Genomic DNA, 18,315 nt, shown 5'->3' with positions numbered 1-18,315 from the left:
TGGTTGATGTCAGACATATAGAATGAGAACAGATACAAATATTTTATAATAATATTTAGGTCATGTTTATAGGTAGGTTGAGCACATTTTATAAAAGTTATTTTGGATCGATCTGTCTACTAAATGAGTGTAATGTCAGGTTGTGAGCACAGCCAGACAGAACAATAAGCTTACCTCTCTCGTGAATATACAAACACCCTTTTCTACATCTTAGTTCTTTGTAACAATCCCACTCTGACCAAAGCATTGGAAACAACTTGGGGTACAGCATCTGGACCGAGGCAATGCACAGGAGAGTTCGCCAGGTACAGAGAGAACATGCAAACTCCCCATTGACCGTATTAACCAGTGTGCTTTTATTTTGAAAGAAACATCAGTTCTGCTTTAAAACGATTACTTTTCATTAAAATAAACTGTCTGCACAGTTAAGTATTACTTTCTGTATTTTTATGTGACCCACAGGGGGCTCTGTAGCTGACTTGGAGCTCTGTGTAGCATAAATGCTACAACAAGTGTGCACATAAAAAAAGAAACAACATCAAATTAATGCTGCATTGATTTACATTGGATCCTTCTGGCACTTAGAGCTGAGGCTGCTCAGCACAAAAATCATCTTATCTCTCATCGTCCTGGATGACTACGTTCAATTACTCGTCCTGACATCACATCAGCAGCTGCGTTGTTTTTCTTTCCTAATATCAGATGAGTGTGTCACCAAAGTCCTATAAAAGTTTGCAGAAACACGAACGCTTTGACATCAACTTTATTTGCTGCAGCTCTGCCTTCCTTCATTGTCAGCCTCAGTTTTCTTTCTGCCTATTACTCTCTCACCCCATATCTTCATACCTCCATAGTCTTCATTAATCACAGCAAGCTCTGGAGCGAGCTTTGAAACAGAGCTGTAAAGAATAAGGAATCAAATATGCACAGAGAGCATGAGGGAGGGTTTTTATATGACCGGGAGGAAACCTGGTTATGTCTGTCAGACACAGAATGGACTTTGGAGGTATTCAAGATTTTACACATGTACTTCTACTCCTGCTGCCCATTCAGCCTCTTGCTTTTGCAAACAGGAAGCAGTGGAGCAGGCAGGAATGCAAATAATTTCGTTTTTACCTTTCACTTTTTCCTATTTGATTTTTTTCCCCCTTACTTTCATGCAGGGGTTAGCTGTGCTGAATATTTCTTCAGCATAGTCATTTGTGTGTTTCGCCACAAGAGGGAGGTAGAGCAATTTGAATAGCTACAAGCTGGTATTCTGTAATGCTGTAATATGGCCAAATAGTTTAATGACAGTGACAATCTGAACATAGTATAAACTGAGTAACAAAATATGATTAATGTGACTTCATAATGAAAAACAGGTTAAAAAATATATTACATTTTTTTCCATGACACAGCACACTGTATCGTTTTGCAGGACAGTTCACCCAAAGTGTTAAAGTTGTGTGCTTTGCATCTGTTTGTTTATAGACATATTCTATCTTTGCATTTCAAACGGGTGAAAATAACATTTGAAACTTGTCTTGTTTACCTCTGCTCGACAACAAAGCCTCCACTTCTTACATCTTTCTTATTTTGCTCATTCTGTCGGTTTATCTCTGCTGAAAAACTCAAAACCTACCAAAAATGTTTAATTTCACGTCAATCATAGCCGTCATTTCTCGCCGAATAGAGCTGACAGTGGGTGAACGGTCCAAATCTTGAGCTGAGTTAGATGCAAATGTCTTTTATTCGGTTCATACCTGAAGTGATCTGGGTGATTTTTTTTTCCCCCCCGTGTCTGCTGGTTTCCAGCCACAGCGAACCTTTCCCTGTAAGCGTATTTTTCATTTGGCTCAGGGTAATTATTATGTCATCAGGCCCCCAATAGCTGTCTAATGGCAGCGTTGCGGTTGCTCATTATTTGTGAAGTTAAATTGAACAAGCTTCAATCAGAGGAATGATGATAGGCTGAGGCTCCTTAATGTAGTTTGAAAAGGAAAATTAGAAAATTAAAATAATTTGTAGCAAGGTTCAACCGAAGCAATAACCGCCTCTAAGCGGTGTATATAAATCCCGAAAATCACAGGAAGGATCTAAACCACTGTAGTGATATAACTCGTCCGAAGGGTGGGTGTGGGGTGTGTGTGTGTTGGGGGGTTGTTGTTGCTGAGGTACCTTTCATTAGCTGAAGATGTCTTGGGAGATTGCTTGGGCTGTTATCTGTGAAGTCTCTGAAAAAATTGTTCTAAATCACCGTCAGAACAGCCAGAGCACACACTGATCGTCAAGCAGTTTAGTCCAAACATTGCAGAATGACAGATATTTAATGTAGAATGACAACTTCTAAATATTGCAGAACATTGGATGTTTTTGCTTTGTTATTCATTTTATCATTTTAAAAATGCTTTCATTGAGTGAATCACCAGATATGTTGATGTGATTGTTCTGAGTTGTATTAAAAGAGCGTTTAGCTGTAAAGAAAAAGAAAGCAGAACCAATCTGGTTTGAAAAGATTAAACACCTTTACCACGCGCTGCTCTAAAAATCCTATTTCCTGTTGTCCTTTCTCTCTTGCAGGGCTTTGAAGACCCCAAAGACAAGTGAGTAGTGACTCATTGTGCTTGTTGTTTTGTCTGTGTGCCACCTTAGAGGATTTGTTCTTGCTTTGCCCAAGACGATAGGCAATGATCCTGAAAATGAGCTGAAAGACAAGAAGAAGCACTTTGAAACACAAATATGATTGTCACTGGTAATTTTAACTGGAAAGTCAGAATAAATGGCATAATAATAAGATGATGTGCAAGATCTTTGATTTGTATGAGAGTCAGTGTCCAGGTAAAGGATCAGTTTAAATTAAAATGTTTTGGGGGGGGGGTTCAATTCGGTTTTGCCAGAGTGCCAAATCATAACAGTCACCTTAAGGCATATTATATTGTAAGGTAAAGACCCTACAATAATACAGAGATAACCTTAACAATCAAACAATCCCCTATGCAAGTACTAGGCGACAGTGGGAAGGAAAAACTCCCTTTTAATAGGAAGAACCAGGCTCAGTTCAGTTTTCAACATGTTGGAGGTTCAAAGTGAAAATTAGGGCAGTTTTGTATGGAAGAGGTAATGCAGGAGTCTGCATTTGCACTTTAACCCTTTATCATGCAGCTGTAGCTTGAATATGTGTTGTGTACACAGCTAAGATAATAAAAAAGTGTGCCAGCGTCCATCAATATATGAACTTATCAGAGCTTGGTGGTTGCAATCACAGTTTTAAGCATCATTGATCGATAAGTCATCTAACGTTTCTTGGAGGGCAGGTTAAACGTGTTCCAGGATCGCTTCTAGCAGATGAATGCTTGCAGTTGTCGTATAATCCACCTGCATGAGTGCTAGTGTCTAAATTCTGATTCTCTCCATGAGTCTTTTGCTGCTGGACAGAGTTTATGTTCTTAATGTGTTGCAGTATCAACTGTTTCATCCAAGATTTACAAAAAAAAAAAAGGGCAGAGGAAGGGATAGTTAAGCCAAAGGCTCTCAGTGATCAAAGAGGAGCTGTCGTTTATGGAGAAGCTGTCCTCCTCTTCTCCTCCAAATAGTTCTGTATATGTGAGTTTGTTCTGAGCTGCAGCATCCAAGCCTCTGCCTCTGCCGCAGGCTACAGCACAGATCTTACTTCTTATGCAGACTGACAGGTTTTTAGAGTCGAGAGGAAGTACATGCTGGGTTTTTCGTCAACTGCTACACTGGATACGATGTCACAGCTCAGTTTGGAAATCTGTTTCCATCTGTCTTAAAATCAGTGAATGTAACGTATATTAAGACTTGACATCGTAGAGACAAACCAATCCTTTCTTTCTGATTTGTTGAGGCCTCAAATGCCACCGATTAGAGCTACAGTACAGCACTGAAACTGACAAGTGTTTAAAGACAAAACCTTTAAAGTTAGACATGTCTACACAAAATATTCCAATTAACTACTTAACAACTCCTAAAATTCTGCCTCCAATCGCTCAACTTCTGGGTATTGTTAAATCCAAACACAGTATTCCAGACTAACCGTCAAATGCATTTTATATGTAGGTGAATCTGTGTTTTGCAGATTTAGTGATTGTTTTTAGACAAATTGTCTCATCTGACTGTTCAAGTTTGAGGGCTGCAGTGATCTTTCAGGTCAGAGGTGTGAAAAATCTTCCTGACTTCTCAGTTTCTTCCATCGTTTTCACACTTAATGTTAATATTGGACAAAGATAACCCAAAGAAATAAAAAAATACAGTTTTTAAATGATAAGTTCCATTATTAAGGGAAAAAAGCTATCCAACTCTACCTGACAATACGTGAAAAAGCAGTTGCTGCTTAAACCCAATAACTGGTTGCGCCAGCCTTGGCAGCAAGAACTGCAATCATGCATTTGCAATAACTGGCAATGAATCTTTCATACTGCTGTGGAAGAATGTTGGCTCACTCTTCTTTGCAGAATTATTTTAATTCAGCCAGGAGAGTTTGAGCATGATTGACCTGTTTAAGGTTATGCCAAAGCATCTCAATCAGATTTAAGTGCAGATTTTGACTGGGCCTAGGTTTATGCCGGCTGTAATGGGACTCAAAGCTTCCAAGAAGTTCAAATTTTCTCTCATCAGTCCACAGAATCTTTTCCCAAAAGCCTTTGGGATCATCAAGACGATTTTTGGTAAATGTGAGATGAGTCTTTGTTTCCATTTTGATCAGCAGCTGTTTACTTCTTGGGACTCTCCCATGGGTGCTATTTTTGTCTTGTCTCTTTGTCATTGTGAATCATGAACTCTGACCTTTAGATGTTTTTAACATGGTGTTCTGGGTTCTTTAATGAGCTCTCAGATGAGTTGCCTATGTGCTCTTGGAGTAATTTTGTTAGGCTGGCCTCTCCTGGGAAGCTTCACCGCTGTTTCCATGTTCTCATTTTCAGTGTTGGGAAGGTTACTTTTAAAATGTATTCCATTACAGATTACAGAATACATGCCCCAAAATGTATTTTGTAATGTATTCCGTTACGTTACTCAATGAGAGTAACTTATTCTGAATACTTTCGATTACTTAATATATTATCATGCTGTTTACAACTACATGAATGTGATTTATTACTATTACTGAAGTTCCGCGGGTCTGAACCGTAGTAAAGGACCTCTGACTAATACGTCGGTTCTGTGTTGGGCTCGTAGCCGAAAAATAGCTTTACTTTGTTGTCTGGGTCAAGTTTGCTTGCCAGAGACAGAGAGAGGCGTTGAAAGGCTGCTCCAACGGAACTTATTGTTTTGGATGAAAACACGAACACAGCGTACAGTCGAGTCTTAATAGCTTACTTACAACTGGGCTCGTCAGGCACTCTTCTTGGCTGCAGTGGTTATTATTATATTTACATGCTTCCAGCTCCCGTTTCTGCTACGATAACTACTTTTCGACTCTCCTTTTTCTCCCTCCTCGCACTCACAGACACATAACGGGTATGGCAGTCCATTCTCCCTGCAGCACGGACTACACTGCCCATGATGCTACATTCTTTAGGGCTATGTCTGTAACACTCTGTGTTTCCTGGGTGAGAGAGCGCCTTTTGTTGTTGTTGTTGTTGTGCTAAGCTAAAAGGTAGTCACAAAGAGAGCGCGTCACCCTGTAACCATGGTAACCGTAACGCTGCCGCCTGGAACAACAGAACGTAGCTGTCAAACAAAACCCAAACAGTCCTGACCCGCCACAATATGAAACAGGAAAGTACCGCAGTGTAATCCATTTATTTCAACAAAGTAACTGTATTCTGAATACCACCTTTTTAAACAGTAACTGTAATGGAATACAGTTACTCATATTTTGTATTTTAAATACGTAACGGCGGTACATGTATTCCGTTACTCCCCAACACTGCTCATTTTTTGAATAATGCCTCTCACTGTGGTTCACTTGAGTCCCAAAGCCTTTGAAATAGCCTTGTAGTCCTTTGCAGACTGATGGATGACAATCACTTACTTATCTGTTCTTGAGTTTCTTTAGACTGTGGCATGATTGTGTTGCCATTTTTTAAGATCTCTGAGTCTGCCTCACTTTGTCAAACAGGGATTTCTTAATTCTTCAGGTCTTGTAGTAATCAGGCCTTGAATTGAATTGAAGTCAACTTTCAAAAAGAAAGCTTATCTCTGATCATCAAACTAATTTGATGATGTATGCAAAAAAAAGCCCCTAAGAAATCAGATCGCAGCACTGTGTATGATTTCCTATTTGCAGCTACACCTCAGGTTACAGTGGGTTGTTAAGGTGACCCTCGAACAGTTTTAGTAAACTTCTGTTTAGTCAATAGTTATTAAGAAAGTCTTTTGGCTTGATTTTCAGACAAGTTCTTTAAGAAAGCAGTGGATCAAAAAGTTTAGCTGCAGTAAAGCCAAACAGTCTTTGTTGACTCGGCATGAAATGTAAATGTCAATCAGTCTCCTCTTGTTTTATTCAGGCATTTTATTTTCAGAAACACACAGGAAAACCTAAACCCAGAGGACGAGGTGGATGAGTTTCTGGGCCGGGCCATCGACGCGCGCAGCATCGACCGTCTGCGCTCGGAACACGTCAAGAAATTCCTGCTCACCTTTAGAGAGCCTGACCTGGAGAAAAAGGTTAGACGCGCACACACGCGGACACACAAAGTCCAACTGCCAATATAGCAAAAGATAATTGGCCGTGACAAGCAATCTTCTTTGTGCAAAAAGCTCTCTCTTTTTCGGTCCCTCTGGGAAGTCACTCAAAAGCAAAGTATAACACAGAAAGAGAGGAAGCAGGGGTTTAAATGGAGAAGAGAAACTGCTTCAGACAGTGAATGGCAGGCTGAGAAGAGGTTTGCAGCTGGGTTGTTATAAAAGGAATTTGGGAGGAAAAAGGGAAAAAGAGTTTTTGCTTCGTGTACGGTGAAAGTGAGATCTGAAGGAATTTTGGAGAGCCTCCAGTTCCATGTCTGTCAGACCACTTCTGCCTTTAGGCTCGTGTACAATCTTTAAATCCTGTTGATCCACAGTTTGATTTTGAGGCACAGCAATATCTCCAAGTTTGGAGAAACAAGTTTCTCTTGGCCATACAGAAGGAGTATTTCAACTTAGAGTTTATCCAGTAAAATAAACTTTTTGCAGGATAGCAGCTGAGTAGCCGCTGCACATGCCAGACACGGATCAGTTGCTAAGATTTCTTTCATTTTTAAGGATTGTAAGTAGTTTTTTGATATTGGGATATGGTTTTCTTTTCAGCTGTAAAACGCCAATAACCAATTTTTTTTTTCTTTTTTAAACTTCAACAAACATCACGAAACAATCTTTTCAGCTTTGAAATATCAATACTCACTTGAAAACCTCACTGTCTTTCAGCCATTGTTCTCACATACGAAAGCCTAAGTCAGAATTTACGTCTGCACGAACAAATTATGCCTGTGCTCTGCAGGCTCGTGAGAATCAACTGTTCAAACTCTTGTCATATTTTTACATTTTGTTGTCTTTATTTTTCTAATTTTTTATTGACTGGTTCAAAGCTTGAGTATTTCAAGCTCGTGCTTTCTAATTTCAAATGGGATTTCAAAGCAGCCTCAAATCTTGACGGAGTTAAATGTCATCTGCGCTAAATGTCAGCTGTTCCCAGATTCTCCGAATGAAGAGGAAGTATTTAGAGAAATAAATAAAAGTCGAGGCTTACACTAGTTAAACCCATGTCAAGTGTGAACTCGTCATTTTTGTGATTTATGTCTGACTCGAGTACAGCTCTGCTACAAGCGTCTGTGGTGTTGACGTACTCGTTCCAAAATACCCAGAGAGACATAATTGAGTCAGACTTTTCATACTTTTTTATCTTGTTGGTTGTTTTGTATGTTTTTCACCCCTCATGCTGTCAGAGGGACAGAATGTAAGAAAAGTCTGTGTCACTGAACTGCTGTCTCCTTCCCTCCTGCAGTACTCCAAACAGGTGGACTCCAGGTTTGGGGCTTATGTGGCCTGCGCCTCCCTCGTCTTTCTCTTCATCTGCTTCATCCAGATTGTCATCGTGCCACCGTGAGTCAACACTTGGAAATAATACACAGATAGGACCGTGGAAGTTTGAGATTTACTTCACAACTTTGAAAAGTTTACTCTGATTACAGTTTAAACAATTGTAGCTCAAATGTATGAAATAAATAAGTGCAGAGTACACAAAGTGAGCTTAAACGGCCACACGATTCATTTATATATTAAAATCAGATAAACTTTTAGGACTAGAACTTTGGAGAAAGAGCACTTCTTACTAAAGGTTTTTCTTAATATACATAAAAGATAATGTGGGGGTGGGACGGGGTAATCAATATTCCTTTTGGTCTAAATGCAGTTTTTAATAATGCAGCACAATTTTAATATTCATTGCAAATTATTTTGTGAACTTCATGGCCATGGGCTTTGGACCCCCGGCGTCTCCAAGGCCTAGTTTGAGAACTACTGCTTTACACAATCAAAATTGGGTAGGTCAACATTTGGCACTTTATTAGGTACACCTGTTCAGCTGCTTGTTAATGCAAATATCTCATCATCCAATCAGCATTTAGGCATTTAGACACGGTCAAGACGACCTGCTAAACTTCAAAGAAGCATCAAATGGGGATAAAAGGTGGCTCCGAATGTTGCTGGTCTGAGTATTTGAGAATCTGCTAACACGGGATGCTTTGAAAATAGAGAAATTATCCAGTGAGCCGAAGTTCTCTGGGAGAACTTGACGCCAGGGGCCAGAGGAGAATGGTAAGCTGATATTAAGGCTTAAATAACCAGTCGTTAAAACCAAGAAGCATCACTAAACTCACAGCACATTAAAACTAAAAGCAGATGGACTGTAAATTTAGAGACCACACAATGTGCCACTCCTGTTAGCTGAGTGCAAGAAACTGAGGCTGGAGTTCCCACAGGCTTACCGAAGAAAACCGAAAAGTGCTTCCTGGTATGATGAGTCTCAGTTTCTGCTGGAACATCAAATTTGGTGTTAACATGATCTGTGCTGTGCTGCATCATCAGTTCAGGCTGATAGTGATGAAGAATTAAGGCAGTCTGAAGTCGAAAGGGGGTCCAACCTGGTACTAGCAAGGTGCACCTAATAAAGTGGCCAGTGGGTGTATATATAAGAAGTTGCTCCAAGTTGAAACTGAATTGCTTGGTCTTCTAAATAGTACTCCCATGGTATAATCCCAAAAGCTGTCTTTATTAGGCAAATATAACTATCTCCTTATATTTCATAAGCACTAATACATGCGTTTTAATAAATTGTTTAGAAACTATGTCTTTGTTAGTGGTCAGTGTGTGCGTTCAGGCTTTGGAGCCTTACAAAACTCGGCACAGCTTTAGTCTTAATGCTGTCTGTTCCAAGTTCTCTTCCAAATTCTTCAGCCTTTATCCTTAAAACAGGACTTATAAAGATGAATCACTGAATAGAGGAGTAATAAAAGATGATGAGTAATAAAAAAGAATATCAGATCAAAATCAGCATAATTGCACCCGAGCACTGGCCAGATTTTAAAGCTCTGTCAGATTTTGTCTCAAAGCGAGCCCTCCTCTCTCTCTTCTTTTTTTGCAAACTGCACTCAGAGGTTTCTTCCTGCCCATCTCTTAGTATTGATCTTCTTTAGCCTGCCTCTTTATTAACCTTTCTCCTCAGTACTTTCATCTCACCACTCCTCTCGTCTTTTAATCCTGTCCTTAAAGTCCCACATAGGCTGCCTCCTCACATCTCATGTCCCGTGTTATTTAATCTATTTTTATAATCGCTTTTACCCTCTTAATCTTAATGCTTCTTCTCTTTGGTGTTATTCATTCCTGTCACACCCACGAGTAAGATGTTTACTTCCACAGTATTTAGCACAAGGTTGTAGACTATAAAGAGAAAGTGTTAACTTATCAGATGCCACACTGACTGTGAATTGCAGAGTAATAAATATTGCAGTAGATACATCCAATCTCTTTGTTGTCTGCAGCTCCAGACTGATGATCGGCTTCTTCGTCACCTGTCTCATTATCCTGACGGCTGTTATGTTCGTCTCAGCTGTGTACTGCTGTTTTGGGGTGAGAAGTCTATGCTTGTAATGAATGACACAGAGAAACTCAGAGCTTTGCTCAGATTTGTTGCAGATATAAGGCATTCGGCAAAGTGATAACCAATACAAGCGATTATAGATGCTTTTATGAGAATGTTATCCCGTAAGATAGCTGCCTCGTTTCAGTTCGGTTCAGCGTAAGACATCGTTCAGACAAATCTAAATGTTTTATCGGGCTGTGGTTTGGATGCTGTACTTGTTATGAATTGTGGTCAGAGAATCCTTCATCTAGAAAATGAAAGATATTCTCCTCAAAGGAAGTTCTTTTTGATCAGAATCTGTTACATTTTTACAACAGACTCCCTTGGTGCGTATCTATTATATGAATTAAAAAATGTTAAGTTTCCCTCGTGTTTATGTGAGTCTTTGAGAAAAGCTGCTCCATCTCATATTTACTTTATCTAACATAATTCAGGATACGTTTCATGTTTCTGTAGTTTGTCTGTATTCTTGCACAAGATTATTCACAGAAGGGAGCCTTTGTTCAACTTTGTTCTATAAAACTTTATGCATATTAGCCTAAGGTTACTAGACTATAAACTTCAACAGCAACAACATAAACTTTCAGCAGTCTCTGCTGTCAATTTGATCAGTATTTAAAGGTGCAATTATTGTTTTTTGAGTTACAAAAATGATTCTACTCATAGATAAACATTAATTAGTGGGTACTTACATGCAATATGTAATTCCAACAAACTGATGCATTCTCATAAACTTAGAATTAGTCCATTAAAATAAATAGGAGCAGGCTCCAATTTGTGGAAGCTGTCATGTTGCCTCGCTATCTTCAACACAGTTGCCGAAACGGACATCTCGGTTCCACCAAATCAGGTTTTATTTGTTCAGCTAGAGACCAGCCACATGTGTAGTTTGCCAAAGGCGGGGAAAAGAGAACTCATAGGAATTCATTAGGAGGCAAATGTTAATTCATACCTGCACCTTCAGGCTCAAGATGTGAAGGCTCATGCTTACAGTATGTGAAGTTGAACATGAAGGAAAGAGACAGCAGGACTGGCATCTTAATAAAACATCATCCTCTTCCTCCTAACTGCTAGCCTCATCCCCTGAACTGAAAACAGAGCTCTAACTCATGACTGTCGCACTTACTTGTTGTCAGCAGATTAGACATGCAATCCTCTCATCCACACACAGCTGACAATGAGCCGGCTGAACAACAGCAGCTGGTTTTAAGCTAACATTATACAAGCTAATGTTCGGCTCGAGTGTCCTAAAAATCCCACTTTCCCTCTCGTGACAGCCGAATTACAACCACACATTGTATCAGAGTTTATTCACTAAGTCCAACCATGTTAGATACACTTCACTGACGATGGCTAACAGCAGCTAACAGAGGCTAACAGCAGCTAACAGAGGCTAACAGCAGTGTTTACCCACAGAAAAGTTTAGGATATCCTTAAAAACTCGCAGTCAACTGCAATCTATTTACGTCTAGTGGTGCGATTTTACACTCTGTACCCTTAACAAAGCCTGTGACTCTAAATATCAGGTAAAAACTGAAGATATTTCACATGGTTATCCTAGTCAAATGTTATGGAGTTTTCATTTTTAAATAACAGCTAACACAGCATTTTTTAAAAATTGCATTTCATAGGATAACTTAAGGAATAGTATTTTAGTAAAATATTATCAATCTCCCAATGTTTAGGTAGCTGTTTCCTCCCTCTGTTCTCAGTTTTGACCTGTTTGTGTGGACTTTAGCAAAGAACAGATTGTGCTTTAACAGAAGCAGCTGATGTTCTTTTTGCACTACGTCTTCAGCTGCGTATTTGGTGCCTGTTCAGTAAACACAGGGGTACTGGGCGCTGTGCTGTAATAAAGACAGTTACAGAATAGCATGCAGCTCAGTTGATTACTTTGTTGCGCTGCCTCTAATGTAATTATCTGGTACATTCTTCTGGAGTTAATAAGTTCGCAAATTTTCACAATCTCTTCCACAAGTTTCTATAAAGTGGGCCTTGTCGAATAAGATTTGCAGTGAGACCGTAAATCCTTTTGTCGATCAGTTTTCTTTCTGCTGTTGATGACTCACAAGAAACGGGAAAGGTTTGAGAAGAGAAAAATAGAGCTGCTGCTTGAAGGTTTCCATAACGGTGAGTCATGGCTCTTTTTTTTAAAAACAAAATATAAAAAAAAGCAGAGCCTCTTTTTTACACAGAGCTGTAAAAGCATGGTCAAACTGGAAACCAGTGACTGAGAAAATGAAGTCAGTTAATTCAATTAAAACTGAATATTAATTGTTGGAATTCTTCTGTCCTCCAGATCTTCCCAGTGCCTCTGCAGACACTCTCTAAGAGAATAGTTCAGTCTAGACTAAACAGCACCTTGGTTGGTGTCTTCACCATCATCATCGTCTTTCTTTCTGCTTTCATCAACATTGTAAGTTTTCATTAACAGGATTCCCAAATTCCCATTTTCTTGTCATGGGTCAATGTTTCAAGGAGAGGTTTTTGACTATGATGCTTTTGAGTGTCTGGATTTGAAAGTCTCGCAATAATTTTGACCCTTTTTAGTTCACGTGCAGCAGCCATGACCTGTGGAGTTGCATCAAAGCACAGCACAACATCAGCCTGGACAGTGTCAATGCCTGCCATGCTTACTTCCTCAACTACAGCCTGGACACACAACACAGCCCCTGTGGACATGATGGCCTCATCTGCAGCTTTCCTGAGGTACAGATGCCTTGTTTTATCTATGGCCTATCTGTTTTATTTATTAGATTATTTCATCAATAAATTTACAGGTATCCTTTTAAAGTATGACACAACAAACAAAGAAAAGAAGATCCAAGTTTGTTGAAGACTAAGGAAAGTTAGGCGGATGATTTGTCTAAAAAAAGTACAGCCAAAAGATAACCTTTCAGAAAATGCCAGTTGAAGTTTAAATACTAAAATCTGCTGGTCAACTCACTAAAGTACATTACATCAGGCCTCAATAGATCAATTAAGTTCCTTCCATCCAACCATCCATCCCTCTTTCCATTCTTCCTTCCATTGCCACTATCCGAGGCCAGGTCACAGGGGCAGTAAAGAAGCCCGAACCTCCCTTTCCCCAGCCACTTTCTCCAGCTCATCCGAAGAAACACCAAGGTGGTTCCAGGCTAGCTGAGATACATAATCTCTCCAGTCCTGGGTCTACCCATAAGAACTCTTCCCAGCAGGACATGCCTGGATTTCCTCGCCCAAGAAGTGCCCAGGAGGTTCCTCCTGACTCACTGAACTCCTCACCCCCTCTCTCAGGCAGGGGCCAGCTGTCCTTCAGAGAAAGCTCATTTGTGCTGCTTGTGTGTGTCTCTTTGAGTCACTACCCAGAGATTGTGAACATCAGATGACCCGTAAATCAACAGCTCCGCTTTTATGCACAGCTCTCCCTTCACCACAAATGACTGGTACAGCGACATGGCCCCAGTCCATGTATCAATCTCTCGCTATACTCATTTGTAAACAAGACCCCAAATTCCTCCACATTTAAGCAGCAACTCCTCCCTGACCCAGAGTGGACCCTCCACTCTTTTCCAGCTGAATACCATGGGCGTAACATAACATATATAGTCATCATAAGGCGCTTTATATTGTAATGTAAAAACCCTATAATATTACAGAGCAAACCTCATTGATCCAATAATCGGTATGAGCAAACACCACACGGAGAACAAGACTGTGGCTTAGGTAGGTCAGCCATCTGTTGCAGCTGGTTGGGCAGTGAGGTGAAACAGAAGAGACCGGAGCTGATGGATAACCTGCGGGCTGTCCGCATAAGTGCAAATTAATTTTATTAATCCTAAACTGAACAACAGCCAATGGCACGAGTCCAGGACTTAAATAAGACACAAATACGACTCAGGTGCTGCTGCCAAGTTTCCCTCATAGGGATAAAATGTGGGCAGAATCTCATTCATACAACACTTTTCAACCAGGTGTTGCAGCTCAAGGTGATGCACAACAATATTAAAACTGCAAGCAATAAAAAAAAAAAAGCAACGATAAAACACAAGCACTAAAAAGAGAGAAATGCATGTGCTTAAACAAGTTATGTACTTTATAGAACATTAATGAGCATTATGACATCTAATCATTGCTTTCTGCTGTGACGAATGGTGTAATGAAATCACCTTGTATACCATACACTGTTAGAGCAAACACATGGTTAAAATTGGGTAAAATTTGTCTTGCAAAGTACTGCATTGCTTTTTTTGAACACCACACACACACACACACACACACACACGTAACTGTAAGATTTCAATGTGAGACTTCTGACATGAAACGAAATTTTGGGAGCAGAACAAATGGGTGCTAAGTGGGGGTAAATGCAGCTGTAAATGTTAACATTTGGTGTGCACACTCGTGCTCAAATTAGAAGTTAAGCAGTGAAAATGTGGGTTAATCGTGTGTTTTATAACTCATCCAGATGCAGCTTGTTCAGTCAGAACTGTTGCAGCATATAAAGCCTGGCCACTAAACAATAGTCTCTTTGCATTTTCTCCCTCAGTACTTCTCGTCCTGCGTGCTGCTGAGCCTGCTGGCCTGTTCCGTCTTCCTGCAGGTCAGCAGCATCGGTAAGCTCTTCCTCATGCTCTTCATCGAACTGCTTTACCTTCTCATCATGGAGGTTCCCAAAGTGAGCCTCTTTGACAACCAGGACCTGCTGGTCATGGCCAATGCCATCAACAACGCGTGAGTCTCTTTATTACACCTGTGTGTGTCTCTGTGTGTCATTTCATGCCTGTAATGATTAAAGCTTCGAAGGTGTGCAGATGTTCTTAGTGCTCACCGGCTCTTCTCTGTTCCTCCCTCACAGTGAGCCCATGAATGGAACAAGGTGAGACTGATGGCGGGACCCAAAGTGGTCTCTGTCATCTGTTTACGCTAACAGCATCATTATCACTCCTCTGGCACAAATGGAACTATAATGACCTGCTGGCAACAGATGCTAACGCTAATTAGCCAAGATTTAGAGGGCAGCTTGTTTTTGTGTTTTATGTTATTTTCCTGCAGAGTACATCTTTAACTCTGTGTAATACCTGCATATATCAGTGATTGTGGTAGCTGGGTAACTCGGCATAAAATCTATCTGTAATACTAATATGTGTATGTGCTGACCTCCAGGTGTGGAGTAGACAAGGTGCCTCTAAAGATCATGACTCCAGTGGTGATCACAGTCTTCGTCCTTGCCCTGTACCTTCACGCCCAGCAGGTGGAGTCAACAGCAAGGCTTGACTTCCTGTGGAAACTGCAGGTTAGTGTGTGTGTGTGCGCGTGTGTGAGAACAAGAGTAAACAGAACCTATAGCGCATTGCTGCCCCTTCCCCTTGTATAGTTATGATTCCATTGGCCTCTGATGCTTAAAAAGTAGTTTTGGTTTTTTTTCCTCCTGGTATCCGTGTTAAGTGTCATTATGTGACTTTGTAGATACGTATTTGGTGTGCTTTTTAGCATAAATTTGCATTTTTAGGAAGGGAATCGCTGTTATTATTTTGTGCTAGGAAATTAATTTAATTCAAAAACATGTTGGGATTGAAAGAAAATAAACACAGCTAGCCCAACTTGCCACTTGATGCAGAATGTTATGATTTAAATGAGCTGCAGTTGGTTTAAAATGTGGCATTTAACAGCTGATTTAGTTGATTTAGACTTTGTCAGGAGGAAGTGGATTTCCATTTATTTCCTTTAAGTGAAAATATTTGGTGATTTGAGAAGTGATGAGGCTAGGCAGTACCTGAATATCGTCATCAGCATGACAGGGAAAATATACATATTTAAACAGGCATGGACACAACAGTTGTGCATAGATCTGTTAGAAATGCAAATGATGTCTCACTGTGTTCCTTTAAAGGATGATAATAGGAATAAACAACAAATTAACTTTAAATGTGGGTCAGACATCCTGTCAAGGTGAAGGCTGGAATCAGAAGCCAATGAGAACAATTAAGTGCTGTAATTTTAAAGCTTTGTAGAAATGAGCAAATAGGCAGCATCACAGAGTCCGTCCACTCTCTGCAGTATATTGTAGTTGAGTTGAGGTCTGGACTTTAGCTGGGCCATTGCAACACTTAGATTCTTTTCTTTTTCAGCCATTCTGTTGTAGATTTACTGCTGTTTTGTGGATCAGCATCTGTTGTAACTTTGGCCAAGCTGTAGTTGTTGGACAAATGGACTCACATTCGACTCTCCAATACTTTAGCGTACAGAGGAGTTCATGTTCGATCCAGGTCCCGTGGATGCAAAAGAAGCCCAATTCAAAACACCACCGCTACCGTGCTTGGTAGCTGAAATGAGGTGGCGATGTGCATTTTAGTCAGATGCAGCTTTGCAAACCTAGACTGTGCTCCCATGTAGACACATACAGGGTGAACAAGTGCTCAACATGAGATATTTCTGATCATAATATTATTCATCTAACTGTAAATCTGAATAACAGATTGAAAAATACATTATGGAGACTTAACATTAGTGTTAAAATATTGAACTGGCTATGAAGAAAATGAAAAATGAAATTAGGGACCCTAATGGATAATAAGAATGGTCAAGCAGATTTCTTGGATAGTCTGGGAAGACTGTTAACACACACCTGACTGCTCAGGACCAACAAACTGCCAAAACATCTGCTTTCATAGAGGTATTCACACTTGCTGACAATGATTGATGATCTTAATCTCAGTAATCAAGTGTGTTTTATTGGCTCGGTAAGATTGGTTACACTCGTAATTGTAAGCATGTACTTAGGTGTACCTAGATTAGTATAAAACGTGACTCTGAAAAGTTTGCATCCCCTAACATGAATCATTGCTTCACCAATAAACACTGAGATAGTTTACCAAATTCTGTTGTTAAGAAACTTTTTGTTCTTATTTGAGAAAGTACAAACATGTCAGAGGGTGTATGTGTGTGCGTGTGTGTGTGAGTGTGCGTATAATAACCAAATAATATTCAGTACAGTATCAATTTGACAATAAGAACATTCCTTAAGGGATGTTCATGGCTTATTTGGCATTTTCTGACGGTTGTGAAGCAGGCTGTTCTGCTTGTAGTTGCTAATCCAGTCAAGTGGATAAAAAACTTATTTAAAAAAGCTGCTGGAGGGCTCTCTATTTTCCAGCTCACTGCTGTCACCAATGGTTAGTAAAAAACAAGGCTGTGAGTCTCAAGCTCCATTTGCAGTTTTGTGAGGCTGAGATACCAAAACAAAGTAAAGAAATTTAGTGATAGGTAAAAGGGTTTTTTCCTGAACCTTCTTTAAAAAATAACAACTTAGTGGTGATTACCTGTCAGGATATATTACTGAATGCTGCTGGTGGGGCGAGATAATATGTTAGGGGACCACCAAATTCATTAGCATTCATCTTCTTGGCATCTTTAATATCTGTGCCAAATGTCATAAAAAATCCATCCAGTTGTAAATGAAGTATTAATCTTTAATCCTCTTCTCTAACTCATCACAAGGCCACAGAGGAAAAGGAGGAGATGGAGGAATTGCAAGCCTACAACCGCCGTCTGCTCCACAACATCCTTCCCAAAGACGTGGCTGCTCACTTCCTGCAGCGGGAACGTCGGAACGATGAGCTCTACTACCAGTCGTGCGAGTGTGTTGCAGTTATGTTTGCCTCTATTAGTAACTTTTCTGAGTTCTACGTAGAGTTGGAGGGCAACAATGAGGGAGTGGAGTGCCTGCGACTGCTTAATGAAATCATCGCCGACTTTGATGAGGTAAGATCTGAACTATTCCAGTTGGAAGCTGTCTGAATGTATGAATGCAGAACAACGGCTCTGATAACATCCAATTACTGTTTGCTGTGTTTATTTGGTTACTATTGAATCCAGTGGACCCAAAACTCTGCTAAATATGGCCACTGATATTACAAACCTTTGTTCTGCTATCCTCAGATCATCAGCGAGGATCAGTTCCGCCAGCTGGAGAAGATCAAGACTATCGGCTCCACATACATGGCAGCCTCCGGCCTCAATGACTCCACGTATGACAAGGTCGGGCGGTCACACATCCGTGCTCTCGCTGACTACGCCATGAGGCTGATGGACCAGATGAAATACATCAATGAACACTCCTTTAACAACTTCAAGATGAAAATAGGTGGGTAGCAGGAAAGAAAAATGGACTTTTTTTTGCAGAGTGTAAGACTGTTGTTGACTACAGCTCCAGTAAAAGTAACTGATTTGCCCAATTGGAACTAAAGAACCAGTTTCCAAATTGAAAAGATTCT

At 40.2% G+C, this 18,315-nt stretch overlaps 1 protein-coding gene across 2 annotated transcripts in view; it reads left to right on the top strand.

Annotated features, from left to right (window-relative positions):
• The window catches only part of adcy5 (adenylate cyclase 5), a 95,678-nt gene that overhangs the window by 70,728 nt on the left and 6,635 nt on the right, over positions 1 to 18,315 (top strand). Inside the window, exons 9-19 of one of the 2 annotated variants that reach the window (XM_085435178.1) lie at positions 2,563 to 2,585; positions 6,465 to 6,609; positions 7,925 to 8,022; positions 9,960 to 10,047; positions 12,360 to 12,476; positions 12,611 to 12,769; positions 14,589 to 14,773; positions 14,898 to 14,918; positions 15,206 to 15,335; positions 17,540 to 17,803; positions 17,981 to 18,185. In XM_085435178.1, coding sequence (XP_085291304.1) covers positions 2,563 to 2,585; positions 6,465 to 6,609; positions 7,925 to 8,022; positions 9,960 to 10,047; positions 12,360 to 12,476; positions 12,611 to 12,769; positions 14,589 to 14,773; positions 14,898 to 14,918; positions 15,206 to 15,335; positions 17,540 to 17,803; positions 17,981 to 18,185 — 1,435 coding nt within the window. Of the gene's footprint in view, positions 1 to 2,562; positions 2,586 to 6,449; positions 6,610 to 7,924; positions 8,023 to 9,959; positions 10,048 to 12,359; positions 12,477 to 12,610; positions 12,770 to 14,588; positions 14,774 to 14,897; positions 14,919 to 15,205; positions 15,336 to 17,539; positions 17,804 to 17,980; positions 18,186 to 18,315 lie in introns of both variants that reach the window. The other variant, XM_085435177.1, reaches the window with a different exon arrangement.

Source organism: Copadichromis virginalis, linkage group LG16 (assembly GCF_057382275.1).
Source record: "Copadichromis virginalis isolate Kocher_CV1m ecotype Utaka linkage group LG16, C_Virginalis_male_GT1.1, whole genome shotgun sequence".
Classification (NCBI taxonomy): Eukaryota; Metazoa; Chordata; class Actinopteri; order Cichliformes; family Cichlidae; genus Copadichromis; species Copadichromis virginalis.
The sequence above is the reverse complement of the archived record's forward strand: the minus strand, read 5'-3'. Positions and strand labels throughout refer to the sequence as shown.